Here is a 14,611-nt window from a genome sequence, read left to right on the forward strand (position 1 = left end):
TATATATCACATTTTCTTTATCCACTCATCCATTGATTAATGCTTAGGTTGTTTCCATATTTGGCTATTCATAGATATAGAGTAGAGTTAGAATGGTGGTTGCCAGGGGCTGGGGAGTAGAGGAAAGGAGATATTGGTCAATGGGTACAAACTTTCAGTTATAAGATGAATAGGGGGATCCCTGGGTGGCACAGCGGTTTAGCGCCTGCCTTTGGCCCAGGGCGCGATCCTGGAGACCTGGAATCGAATCCCACGTCGGGCTCCCAGTGCATGGAGCCTGCTTCTCCCTCTGCCTCTCTCTCTCTCTCTCTCTCTCTGTGACTATCATAAAAAAATTAAAAAAAAATAAGATAAATAGGTTCCGAGACTTTAATGGAAAGCATGGCCACTATAATTAACAATACTGTATTGTTTACTTGAAGGTGGCTATGACAGTAGAGCCTTAGTGTTCTCGTCATAACAACAACAAAATGGTAATTGTGTAAGGTAAACATTGTGGTAAACATTTTGCAATATATACTTGCATCAAATTGTCACATACCTTATACAATGTTATATGCCAATTATATCTCAATAAATCTAGAAAAAAATCATTAGCATGTTAAAGTTTGATATGTGAGCACATTCTGCCCCTGCTAACCTCAGAGCAACAGGCCTGAGACTAAAAAGTAAGGAAATAGCTGAGGGGAAATACCACGCTGGTGTTTAGCTGATTCTCTCCTATTCTTTCTAATCTCTGCATTCCCTTCCAATGCTATGACCATGTAGAGACTGTCACTAGGGGGACAGTAACCCTTTCTTCATTCCAACTGAATATGTCCATTTCTGTTTCACATCAAATCCAGAAGAAGTTTTGAAAGAGCAAATTTTATTTTTGATACCAAGGTAAATAGAGTATTATATGTATACTTTTTAAAAAAAGATTTTATTTATTTATTTGGCACAGAGAGAAAGCACAAGCAGAGGGGAGCAGCAGGCAGAGGGAGAGGGATAAACAGGCGCTCTGCGGAGCAAGAAGCCTGCGGTGAGGCTCTACCCCAGGATCCTGGGATCAGGACCTAAGCCAAAGGCAGATGCTTAACCGACAGCGCCACCCAGTGCCCACATGTATGTTTTATATTGGTCTTGTTACCGGCAAAATATTTAAACAAGGAGGGCATTAGATTGAGAAGGTTCTTCTGCCTTGGTTGCCTACTTAAGCAAACCAAAACTTAAGCTAGAGTCAATTACAAATGTGCTCATAACCAAGAAAATAAAATTTAAGAACAACCAATCACAAATGCCAATGAAACTGTCCCAAATAAGGCGACTACTTAAACTATAGCCAATCAAATAATGCCCATACTTTGTTTTTAGAAGCTCATCAGCTTCTTTCAGTAGATCCCACTTTACCACTCTCAGTTTGGTGCTGCCCAATTTAAATCAATGTTGCAAATAAACCCTTAAAAATTTTAATATGCCTCAGTTTAAATTTTAACAATACTAAAGGAAGGTATTCTACTCTCATTCCAAGGGAGGGAGCACAACTTTCAGAGCTCATTCACAGTTCTTCTGCCATCCAGAATCCGCTTTCTAATATAATTTCTAGATGGGTCCCAAGTCCTCCTCTTAAGTGCTAGGTTACATAGAACTTTCTTTCTACAGATGCTGTGACTTTCTTAGGTTCTAGTTTATTCCCTCTTTCTTGTAGTATGGAGTCACTTCTGTAGCTGGGCTCTAAAGATTCTCTCCCCTAGGTGTAAATCCAGGATGTACCTTACAGCCCCTCCTTCATATTGCCTCAATATTTTTTAACTTCTGAGGTCCTGACTTCCTGGTTCCATCTCTTACTATTCATGTGACCTGGAACAAGTTACTTAATCTCCTTATGCTTCAGTTTTCTTAGGTATTAAGTGGGGTTAATAATAATACTAACTCACAGGGTTCTTCTGAAGAGTGAATTAAAATCTACAAATATTTTAAAACAGTGCTCACATTATCAATGTATAGTAAATACTCAATTGGGTTATACATTATTGTTACTCCTCCACTGTAACTCATTTCCTCAAAATAGAGTCACAATCTAGTTCACAAACCAACTCTCACTATAGGGCAACCTAGACTCTCTTCGTATATTTGGTTTTGATCTATATTTTTCAGGAACTAGTATCACTTTTACAAGTATTTATCAGTATATGCTTCTCCAAGGGCCATAACAGACTCTTATCCTATCCCCAAATGAAGCAGTTTACTTTTTGTTCACTTTTGTCTTAGCTCATTTCCATATTACAGAAGAAAGTGATGGCTTCAGTTCAGTGATGAATTACATGTGTTCCATACATTCTGTCAATATAAACCCACCAAGAGAAAAGCTGGGTTCTTGCTGTTGCCTCCTGAAGATCCTCTGTTCTCTCTCCTAAAAAGCAGTGGGTAAGACTGACACCATGGAGCAGAGCAACCAGAGTGGAAGGGTAAGTGAGTTTGTGTTGCTGGGCTTCCCAGCTCCTGCACCACTGCGGGCACTTTTATTTGCCCTTTCTCTGCTAGCCTATGTGTTGGTGCTGACTGAAAATACACTCATCATTGTGGCAATTAGGAGCCATCCCACCCTTCACAAACCCATGTACTTTTTTCTGGCGAATATGTCCTTCTTGGAGATATGGTATGTTACTGTCACTATTCCGAAGATGTTAGCTGGCTTTGTTGGGTCAAAACAGAGCCATGGACAGCTAATCTCCTTTGAGGGCTGCATGACACAGCTCTACTTTTTCCTGGGACTGGGCTGCACTGAGTGTGTCCTTCTTGCTGTTATGGCCTATGATCGTTATGTGGCCATCTGTCATCCTCTCCACTATGGTGTCATTGTCAGTGGCCGGCTGTGTGTGCAGCTAGCAACTGGCTCCTGGACTGGAGGCTTTGGCATCTCCATGGTCAAAGTTTTTCTCATTTCTCGCCTCTCCTACTGTGGACCCAACATCATCAACCACTTTTTCTGTGATGTCTCCCCATTGCTCAATCTTTCATGCACTGACATGTCAACAGCAGAGCTTACAGACTTTGTTCTGGCCATTTTTATCCTGCTGGGGCCACTCTCTGTCACTGGGGCCTCCTACATGGCCATCACTGGTGCTGTAGTGCGCATTCCTTCAGCTGCTGGGCGCCATAAAGCCTTTTCCACCTGTGCCTCTCACCTTACTGTTGTGATCATCTTCTATGCAGCCAGTATCTTCATCTACGCCCGGCCAAAGGCACTCTCAGCTTTTGACACCAACAAGCTAGTTTCTGTACTCTATGCTGTCATTGTACCATTGCTTAACCCTATCATTTACTGCTTGCGCAATCAAGAGGTGAAGAGAGCCCTACGCCGCACTCTGCACCTCTACCAGGGCCAGGATACTAAGCACAGGAAAGCTAGTAGAGGTGGATAGAAAATGCTCTTAAACTTGGAATCTATATCTTCTATGAAGTCCAGAGAAGCTCTTATGGCCTAAATTAGGGACTAGGGTTCAAAAGCACCATCAAGGAACTAATCCAGGAGGAGGAAGAAGAGGGATAGATTGCAAGCTGGCACCTGGATTTCTGCAGGACAGCACTGTAAATACATGCTAGAAATTCCCATGTTATCTGCTTTATTATAATTTGCATAGAACAGGTTCATGAATAATCATCCTGGTGGGGTGGAAAGGATTGAATCTGAGGAGAAGATTGATTGCCCTTCAATATTTAAATAAGCAAACAAGTGCAGAACTCGTATCTCTCTAAATGACCTTTCCTGGATTTGCTCTTTGCTTTAATTCTGAGGCTGAAAGTGTAGAAAGGGAAAGCAGAAGGAGGAAGCCATTCAAGGAACCACAGGCTTCCTTATGGAATAGTATTAGGAGACTTCTGGTAAGATTTCTTTTAGCCACAAGCCACTGACTGTAGCCTATGAAGTAGCAGACACCCAGGTGATTATTCTATTATGAATTACAAAGGCAAGCATATAGGAAACTGAGAATTTTTGTGTTGGAAACATATCACCTCTTTGACTACAGGGATTTCTAGCTTCATTTCCTGATTTACCTAGGTCAGTGCCCACATGGAGCTAGTGACTGAGTGCAGTTATTTATTCAATCTTCTGTCTCCATAATTAAGGAATTATTATACTATAAACTTATAGTTTATACATTAAATGAAATAATATGTAGGTATTAAAATAACATGATCTACACAGCACTATTGACAGAAAAATATTACATGAAAATATCAGGTTATATAACAGCAAAAAAAGTATCGGGCTTACAAATGGATAAGGAAGATATGATATAGATTTATATACACATACACACTGAAATATCAGTCTTTTAAAAGGATGAGATGTACCATTTGCAACAATATGGATGGACCTAGTGGCATTAGACTAAGTGAACTAAATCAGATCAAGACAAATACCATATGATTTCATTCATATATGAAACCTAAAAAAACCCACAAACAAATAAACGAACAAAAAGTAAAATTATAAGTACAGAGAACTAACTGGTGGTTGCCATAGGGAGGGTGGGTACAGGATGGGCAAAATGGGTGAAGAGGAGTGGGAGATATAGGCTTTCAGTTATGGAATGAACAAGTCACAGGAATAAAAAGCAGAGCATTGGGAATACAGTCAATGATACTGTAATAGTAATGTAGTAAAACTGATGGTAGCTACACTTGTGAATGTAGCGTAACATATAGAGAAGTCAAATTATTATGTTGTCATCAGGAATTAATATACCATTGTATGTCAAATGTACTCAAGTTTTAAAAATAATTTTAAAAAAGATTGTGACAGCCCAGCATAAAACTAAGCATAGGCTTTAAAAAAATTTTTTAAATAGGCTCCATGCCCAGCATCACCCGGCTTAAACTCATAACCCTGAGATCAAGACCTGAGCTTAAGTCAAGAATTGGACACATAACCAACTGAGCCACCCAGGTGCCCCATGCATGTGCGTTTCTGAGCAAAGAATACTGTGAAATAGCACAGATATTATACCTATGAAGCAGATCCTGGATCTACCTGCAGAAACACATCTAAAATCTGACCATCTCAAAAAGAAAAGAAGAAGAAGAAGAAGAAGAAGAAGAAGAAGAAGAAGAAGAAGAAGAAGAAAGAAGAAGAAAGAAGAAGAAGAAGAAGTTTTATTTGTTTGTTTGTTTAAATTAGACTAGAAGGAAATTAACTGAAATGTTAGCTGTAACTATGCAATGTAGCCCTTACTCTTTTTTTTTCATGCTAATGAGAAGTTTATTTTATTTTTTTAAAGTTTATTTTTTTAATAATAAATTTATTTTTTATTGGTGTTCAATTTGCCAACATACAGAATAACACCCAGTGCTCATCCCGTCAAGTGCTCCCCTCAGTGCCCGTCACCCATTCACCGCCCCCCTCCTCCCCTTCCACCACCCCTAGTTCATTTCCCAGAGTTAGGAGTCTTTATGTTCTGTCTCCCTTTCTGATATTTCCTACCCATTTCTTCTCCCTTCCCTTCTATTCTCTTTCACTATTATTTATATTCCCCAAATGAATGAGAACATATAATGTTTGTCCTTCTCCGATAATGAGAAGTTTATTTACATAGTTTACTCCATTCTATAATTTAGTAAGTGAACCCAGAATCAAATAAATAACTAAAAGGGAAGTTACCTTGTAGATCCCAAAGAACCCCAGGTCCCTTACAACAGACAGGGCACTGACTCGGGGACCAGTGGTGATCTCTCCAGCCACTTGCAAACGGATCTTGACAATTTCCAAAGGATTTGTGAAAATCACCTGGGAGATTGCTCCGCTGGAAGAGGGAACTTTGCCCTTCAACTTGGCTGAGGCCCAGAGGCAGAAGGCCTCAGTGGACTCGTCCCGACCCATTCTCCTGCAGGTTGCAGAATCAGCCTACAGGTATGGTCTGGGTTCTATTGCTGGAGCTGTTGGAGCCACTGCTGTGTATCCTATTGATCTTGTAAAAACTCGAATGCAGAACCAACGATCAACTGGCTCTTTCGTGGGAGAACTTATGTATAAAAACAGCTTTGACTGTTTTAAGAAAGTGCTACGCTATGAAGGCTTCTTTGGACTGTATAGAGGTCTGTTGCCACAGTTATTGGGAGTTGCCCCAGAGAAGGCCATAAAACTTACAGTGAATGATTTTGTGAGGGATAAATTTATGCGCAAAGATGGTTCGGTCCCACTTGCAGCAGAAATTCTTGCCGGAGGCTGTAGCCCTTACTCTTACAAATTGCATTCTGTGGAAAAGGTGTTGTTACCAATAGTTATTTAAATAAGCATTTATTACCTAATAAAATGTACAACTTTGTTCATCTGGACAGAGGTGACAGGGTTATCTCAATATGATTTTTAGAAATTTAGCTCCCAAGACGAGAACCCTGAGGACAACAGCCTTCAAGAAGCTTTCCTCTCCAGATGTGGGAGTCTTCTGTTGTTGCAGCCTGTCTTTCCATAATTTTCTGCTGCTTAATAAAGTATGAAAGGCTACTAGCAAGGAAATAAAGCATTATTTGCTAGTTGCTACTTATTAAAAATTCTAATATGACATTCATATCTTTTGTGCCAAAACAATTACATAACCTTATAAGTATTTTTATTATAATTTATTTTTATATTGTATTATGCTATTGTAATTTATATTTTAATTTATATTTATAACGACTAGATATAAGTTCATCAAAAGCCTATCTCCCAACTATGTCCATAGAACAAATTTCTGAAATGGGGTTACAGTTGTGATTGGAGTGCCATCCTCTGGGCATCACCGTCTAGCTCCTTATAGGTTAACTGGTTAGTAGGAAGTAAAAAGATGATGTTGATTTTCTTCATTGTGCTCTTTTTATTTTCCAAGCTTTTCACAGTAAAATGCATTATTTTTTGAGTTTAAAAAAAAACACCTCTAATTCTGATTTCAAAATTTAAAACCAATTATCTTAGGTATAGGAAAAGTGTTTAGCAGTTTCCTGCATATATTCATTTTTCTATAACAATGAATGAAAAGATATTTAAGTCCATGTGAATTATGGCAATATCAAAACTTCTCTTGACTTGGACTGTATTTTCATAATTAAATGATCCTCATAGTTCATTTTTAATTTGATGTCATAAAACCTAGGATTGTTCACGTAAACTATTAATTGTCAGATGAAGTATTCCTCATCCTCCATTGATTAATTAATTCTGCTCCAAACCTAGAGACAGTACTTTATATTATCCTTGTTACATTTGATCATGTTTGTTTCAGACCATGTTTATAGTCTGCCATTCTTTGAAAATACTACATAGATAATGTGACTATTTGATAATTTCCTTTTTAAAGGACAGTGTCTGGGAGAGTCTCTAATCTCCTTGATCATTATAGGAGGTAAGAGTACTGATCCAGACTGGGTCTTTCAGGTAGGAGAGATAGAGTGGCCAGAGGTCACTCACATCTACAGAACAAATGAGGACCAACATAGAGGGCCTCTATGCTCAAAAATATCTACTGGTTCCCGTCACCTTTGATAAACTTGTTTTGTCTGCCTTTCAAGTTTCTTCACAGTGTGGTCTGTTTTCTTTTTGGTCTTCTTCCTCCGTTTTGGTCTTTAATTTCTTGCCTATTACAACATTGTGCAGATGAATTTTAGATCGATTTTTTTACTTGAACTTTATAATCCAATCTTTTTATAATTTGCTAACATTTCTCATTGAACAGAGTCAGAAAATATCCAAGAAACTTTCTGGAAAAGAACATTTTAGAAATAACAGCTCTTCTATAGCACTGAAAACTCTGTTTTCCTTAAAAAGCCCTGTAGTTATGAAATATAAGTAAAGACTGAGAAACTATCAGAAGGTATTTAAGAGACAAAATACCTAAATTGAATGTGATATTTTAGTTTGAATCCAATGTCATAAAAAGAATAAGGAAAAAGATGTAAAATCTGAATAAAACCTGGAGTTTAGATAACAATAATATACCAGTTTGTGTTTCTTACGTTTGAAAGTGTACAGGGCAATGTATTGTAATAATAATAGGAGAGACTGAGACTGGGGGAGGAGAATATGAGAACTTTCTTTACTATCATTAAATTTTTTCTGTAATACTAATATCCCAAAATAAAATTTTACTTAAATGAGAAATAAATTATTAGTCTTTTTATACCAAATAATTTAATAGACCTTGATTGATTTCAATGACTTAATACTAAAAGCAAGTTGTCCCTTTTTTCTCATGTCAATACATACAGCAAACATTTGGCTTTGATGCTGAAAACCTTTTTTTTAAATTTTCCTGGATTTTTAATTCTCATGAAATTCAAATTGATGCTGCTTTATTTTGCTGATTAATAAGAGAAAGAGTATGTTTGATAAATAGTTCTTGCTTTACATTTAGTAACTAATAAAACTACCAGTTCTTTCAGATAGCACCATTTGCTGCATGTTTGCATGCAGACTGGACAGTTTCATGCACTGCAGAAAAAAGAATGCTTATATAGCATAGGTGTTTTCATTTTCTCTTAGAGTCATTCCTCAGAGGATAATTACCCTCCCTGATTTTCATGTTCCATAGTCTCATTTCATGAGGACCCAGTGGTCCCAGCCTTCCCAGAATTAGTGCCAACTCACTATATGCCTTTAGACAAAGAATATGAGACAGTGGGGAAAGAGCTAGATCCATCCTTCTCCATCAAATTCCAATTTAGATACTTTCTAGGATCTAAAGTTTCTGTAGGATGTCTCATTTTTTAGGCCTCTGCTTCACTCCCTTTGTCCACCTTTGGTTACTCACAGAGACACAAGTATATTTCCTGGGCTTTTCATTCTAACGAAATTTCTAGGACTTGATTCCTAATGTTATGGTTACTGACAACAATTAATAGCAGAGACTATGGGCTAACTCCTCTGTGAATAACTTGACAGACAGGAGTTGTCATTTCACACTGCTCTTAGCACAGAGCACGTGCTTCACAAACGTTCATCAAATGACTGCTTCCTGGAGTCCAAGGTTGCTGTGTGTGACCTAGTCACTGCAGACACCTCATTATCCCATTGTTTTATTTCTCTCTATATTCTTTCCTGGGCTAGTGTCTCTACACTGAAGGGCCTCTCTCCGCATTTCTTCTGATCAAATCATGGCTGTGATTCACATTCCAACACAGGTAATATTTTACATTTGTGTAGTTATCATAAAGCTGTTTTAGAATTGTTTTCATATACATATCACTTTTGAAACTAACATTAATGATATGATATTAACAAGTGAATTATTGTTATCCCATTTTATGGGTGAATAAACTGAGGAATAAAAACAATTTTATAAAGTCAAAGGTCTTAAAAATGGTAGAACCTGGATTAGGAACCAGATCTTCTTCCTGCTGAACCAGAAATATTTCCCCATCACACTACTTTCACACTATCTTCCTGTTTGAGTCTGGAATGACACTTCTTGATGAATCTTTTTCTAAATTTCTAAGTTAGAAAGCATTACCCCCTCACTGGAGTTCCTAGAGTGCTTTGTACCTCTCTTTTGGTACACGTCACATTCTAAGCTCATTATAGTGTATATTTATTATTTTATTTAGAACACTACAAGTTCCTGAAGGGCAGAAACCATGACTTATGTATTTTTATTCCAAAGAATATGTATCACAGCATACGACCCATAATAAGAGCTCAATAAAAGCTGGTTGTGACTTTGTGAATAAGCAAATGAATGTATTGGTTACCTTATTAACCCACTTAATTTTCTTATCCTGGTTTTTGAATAACTTGATGTCACATCACATGCATATAGTACTAAGAGAAAAGGACGCATCCTACTCACAGATATAAATAAACTTGGTCCAGTTATAAACAGAAACTGGTAGGTAAGTGAAGATTCAGCTTCCCTGCCCAAATCCCCTGCATAGTCTTAGCAGTGCATACAGAGTTTCCCCAGAGCCAGGAGAGACTGTCAAGTGAGCCTCCTGGGAAAAAGACATGGGCAAGAGGTAGGGAAGTGTTAGATATATTCTCCTGCCTCAGCTCCAGTCTTGTCTTAATGCTGAAATACCTTTCAAGCAGTCTAAATAGAGACAGGATGTGGATCTCTAGCAAGTATAAAAATATGCAACCCAGTCTGCTTTTCTATGATTAGTGCAAATATCTGGAGAATCCTCCACTCTTAAAGAGAGGGCAGTTGTACCATGGTGAGTGGCTGAAAGTTCCAGGTGACATTGATTGATATGATCTTGATTCAAGAAATCTCCTTGAAGAGGAAGATGAAGAGGGATGTAGGGGAAGTGGCTACAAGTGCCATGATTGGACAAGAGAAAGGGTCCTGTGGAGAATGAATGGGAAAATGAAAATTCACTACTTGTTTACTCAACATTGAGGAAATGTGGGCAGCTGTAGGATCTTTCAGGTGTTGGATCATACCCAAAAGATATGTTTCTTATTCCAGAAGAAGTCTGTTGGTGTCCATGTTGTCTCTTGAAAATAAGAACTTGCAAGACTGGAAAAACAGTTCTATAGTACAAATGAAAGGATTTCTTTCCTCAGATATCATAGAAGAGACCTCAGAGCTTAATGCTTTCAGTTCCGAAGACAAGGAAAATAGTAAGAGAGAATTTTTCATTTCTCCATGAAACAAAATAAATCAACTAAGAGGTACATCCATGGCAAAAGAGTGGAGGAAAATATAAAATAACAAGGGTATGCTTGATTATATAAAAACAATGTGCTAGAGAGAGGATAAGAAAGAGGTATGAGTGATTTGTAACTCAGAACTCTTCAAATATGTTATAGCCCTTTTCAAAAATTTGGCCCTAGAATATAACAGAAAAAAGATGACTAAAGGAGAGAGATGGATGTCTATGTGTTTATATTGACACATGTAAGTAGCATGTGTGCGTCTAGTGTGACATAATATAATAATAGTTAACACTTATAGAGAAAAACCATGGACCAATTCCTGTGTTAAGTGCTTTCTGTGCATTATCGCATTTATTTTCACAGCAAACCAGGAAGGTAGGCATTATTAACATTATTCTATCCAATGAATAGAATACAGCAATGGATCTTTAAGCCTATAATTGTTGGATATTCTGTTCAGGATGACACATCTAGAAGCCTTGTTTGACTCTAAAGTCAATGCTCTTAACTAGTAGGCAAGGGTGAACATGTGGGAAATTCTGTGGCTGATGGTGAGAATGTGGAATGTTACACATGCCCTGATGGAAAGTCTCTACATTCTTCCCACTGAGACTAGAACATGGAAAAGCTCACTATTTTCTGCTCCCAGGATCAGTTGCTTTTCCCAAGGAAAAGAATTAGGTCAAAGGCATTGAAAACTGTGGCCAGAAATCACTTACTAATGAACTACTTTGGGGTGAAAGTGTTGGTTGGAGGTCTGGAGGTAAGGTACAATCTCTTTCCACCCAGCAAGCAGTGCTGAGCTCTGCTGATGTATGCTGCTATAGAAAGGAGGTAGTGGTGTCAATAGTATGTATTTCAGAGCCTCATCTTTCCGTCCCTTGCTATGAACCATGACCAGAAGATCTCTAGTCCAATGAGTCCCTCATCAGCCTCTCACCCTCTGTGTCATGTGAAGAGTATGATGCACAAATTGTTTGGCAGAAAGAGTGAGCAATGTTCTAAAGGCAGGACCTGATCTCAGTCTTTATAGATGAGTATGATATTATAGAGAGACACATTCATTCATGTGTTTCCAAAAGATATCCTGTGACCACAGGATAAAATAGTTGGGCTACCTCACAAATATTCTTTCTTCCAGCATTATAAGATCTGCCTGTCCTTATGCTATATCCACATGCCCTCTTGCCTCTCTTCTCCTTACTCCTCTAGGAGAACCTGAGACACTGGCTGATATTTACAGACCCGACCTACCAAGTAACCAGAAACCAGGAATACACTGTTTTGAGACCCTGTGGCTATGTTTGCTGTGGTAGTGCCCTGGATATGCAAGCTGAGGCTGTGTCCAAAGATGTATAGCCTGATAGATAGATGCTCTCTGTCAGGAAAGTACCCTGAATTCACATTCCTCTGCCCCTGATCCATTTCCTGTGGATCCCAAAGCTCCACGGGATTCATTAATTCACTTGTTAATCCATATTAATTTAATATTCATATATTTTCTAGTCAGTGTTCTAGACCTTGTGTTCGCACTCATGAAAGCAGAGCCTCCCCCCTTCCCCATTTTATTAAGATATAAGGGCATATAACATGTGTAAGTTTAAGATGTACAATGTGAGGATCTGATGTATATATATTGTGAAATTATTATCATAATAAGCTTAGGTTTTATCTCCATCACATCACATAATTATCACTTACTGTGCGTGGTGAGAACACTTAAGATATACTCTCAGTAACTTTCAAGTATATGATACGGTATTGTTAACTATAGTCATTTTGCTGCACATCAGATCCCCAGAGCTTACTCATCTTACAACTGGAAATTTACACCCTTTTGCCAGTATCTCCCTGAGTTTTGGGAAATTGTAGTGTAATGGAGAGTAATCTCAACATGTGAAGGGGTTGTGCACTGGGAGCAAATGCTTTTGAAGCATTTGACTGAGTTTTGGTGAGATGTCTCCTAAGTGGAATTTTGAATCTTCAATCAGCCAATAAATACTGGAAGATAGGAAGAGGAAAGAATGTAAGCAAAGCGTGAGAGTGATTAGTGTGTTTGGGAAAGAAAAACTAGCTGAATATGTCTGGATCATGGAAACCATTTAGAGGATCATGAGAGATGAGGCTGAAGAAATACATTGCTGGATCAATATATTAAGCACCTCCTATGTATGATATCGAAAATATTCCCATTTTTATCTGAAAACAACTGGAGAGTCAGTAAGGAACTTGCCAAGAATTACTACTTTTTATTTCCACAAATAAAGTCTGAGGAAACTGGGCTTATCAAAGGGCTACAGCCAATGCATCATCCAAATATTAAACTTTGAAACTCCTTCTGATATGATGTTATCCTTCACATTTCCTTTAGGCAGGAAAGAAATCTTCTGCAGTGAGTTCCTAATTAAACAGAGATCTGGAACCAGCAAGGGAGAGACTATCTATCTTCATTGACAAAGGACCTGGGAATGACATGGATAGTGACATTCAAATATTTCATCAGGTGAGTGAGAATTAGGGGTGGGAAGGTTTTTTTTTTTTAATTTAAAGTTTAAGTAGTTAACATACAGGGCAATATTGGTTTCTGGGAGTGTATTTTGATTCTGGGAGACTTTCATGAAAAAAAACAGACACAAAAAGAACAACAAAAAAACTGATGAAAATGTAAGCTTTCACATTTAAAGATTACTTTGTATTAACAGAAGTTTTTTTTATGAATCATTTCCAGTAAAGTCTGATTTACTAACTTCTTTTGGTCTCTTGTCTGATAGCATAATCATCTTCATTATTTGTAGTGTTGTTATATAAGACTTCAGTACCTCTCAGTGCTTTTAGCCATGCTGGAGAAAAACATCACTCTGGTCAGTGAGTTCATCCTGGTGGGCTTCCCCACTGCCCCGTGGATACAAGTCCTGCTCTTCTTCCTTTTCCTTGTGGTCTACTTGCTGGTGGTAGTAGAGAATCTTATCATCATGCTCACTGTTTGGATCACTGCCTCCCTCCATAAACCCATGTACTATTTCCTGAGTAGCTTGTCTTTTCTGGAGGTCTGGTATGTTTCCGTCACAGTTCCCAAGATGCTGGATGGATTCCTTCTGCAGAGACGACACATCTCCTTCACAGGTTGCATGACCCAGCTCTACTTCTTTATCTCATTAGCCTGCACAGAGTGTGTGCTTCTGGCAGCCATGGCCTATGACCGCTATGTGGCCATCTGCCACCCTCTCCAATACCCAATCATTATGACCACAGGCTATTGTGTACAGCTGGTGGCTTTCTCCTATGTGAGTGGTTTCATGGTCTCTGTCATCAAGGTTTATTTCATTTCACATGTTGCCTTTTGTGGTTCCAATGTCATGAACCACTTTTTCTGTGATATCTCCCCAATTCTCAAGCTGGCTTGCAAAGACATGTCTACAGCTGAGTTAGTGGACTTTGCTTTGGCTATCATCATTCTTGTCTTGCCACTCATCACCACTATCCTTTCCTATGTCTACATTGTCTCCACCATTCTGCGGATACCCTCCACCCAAGGAAGGAAGAAAGCCTTCTCTACCTGTGCATCACACCTCACTGTAGTCATAATTTATTATACAGCCATGATTTTTATGTATGTTCGGCCCAGAGCTATTGCATCATTTAATTCCAACAAACTAATCTCAGCTGTGTATGCAGTGCTCACACCAATGCTAAATCCTTTCATCTACTGCCTTAGGAACCAGGAAGTTAAAAATGCTATCAAAAAGACTATGGGGGTTGGACAGTGCCTCCTGTTTAGCTAAGCCTTGCCTCCTTGAGGAGGAGACAGTGTCTTGGCAAGGATATCATTCCTGTGACACTTCATGGTTCTGCTTATAAGTTTTATTCTACAAATCTACATTCTTAAAGAAATCATAGCATTGGAAGAAAGGAAAAAATTAAAACTATAAACAGGCCACATTATGTATTTCTTTAATCTTGAATTAATTTTAATACATACTGTATATATTTAAAAAT

General features: G+C 38.3%; 2 protein-coding genes across 2 annotated transcripts; both read left to right on the forward strand.

The window, feature by feature from the left end:
• The first annotated feature begins 2,423 nt into the window (after positions 1–2,423).
• On the forward strand, positions 2,424–3,407 carry OR6A2 (olfactory receptor family 6 subfamily A member 2). The gene has a single exon (XM_077867685.1). The coding sequence runs from the start codon at positions 2,424–2,426 to the stop codon at positions 3,405–3,407; it is 984 nt and encodes a 327-aa protein (XP_077723811.1).
• A 10,045-nt stretch (positions 3,408–13,452) lies between these two features.
• On the forward strand, positions 13,453–14,397 carry LOC144295301 (olfactory receptor 6B9-like). Its single transcript, XM_077867686.1, has one exon. It carries the CDS (start codon positions 13,453–13,455, stop codon positions 14,395–14,397), a length of 945 nt encoding a protein of 314 aa, XP_077723812.1.
• The last annotated feature ends 214 nt before the right edge of the window (positions 14,398–14,611 follow it).

The sequence above is a fragment of the Canis aureus genome, chromosome 23 (genome assembly GCF_053574225.1).
Source record: "Canis aureus isolate CA01 chromosome 23, VMU_Caureus_v.1.0, whole genome shotgun sequence".
NCBI classification, from domain to species: domain Eukaryota; kingdom Metazoa; phylum Chordata; class Mammalia; order Carnivora; family Canidae; genus Canis; species Canis aureus.

Bases quoted from the DNA above. Each gene is read 5' to 3' on its own strand.
- OR6A2 (XM_077867685.1), top strand. From the start codon at position 2,424: ATGGAGCAGAGCAACCAGAGTGGAAGGGTAAGTGAGTTTGTGTTGCTG.
- LOC144295301 (XM_077867686.1), top strand. From the start codon at position 13,453: ATGCTGGAGAAAAACATCACTCTGGTCAGTGAGTTCATCCTGGTGGGC.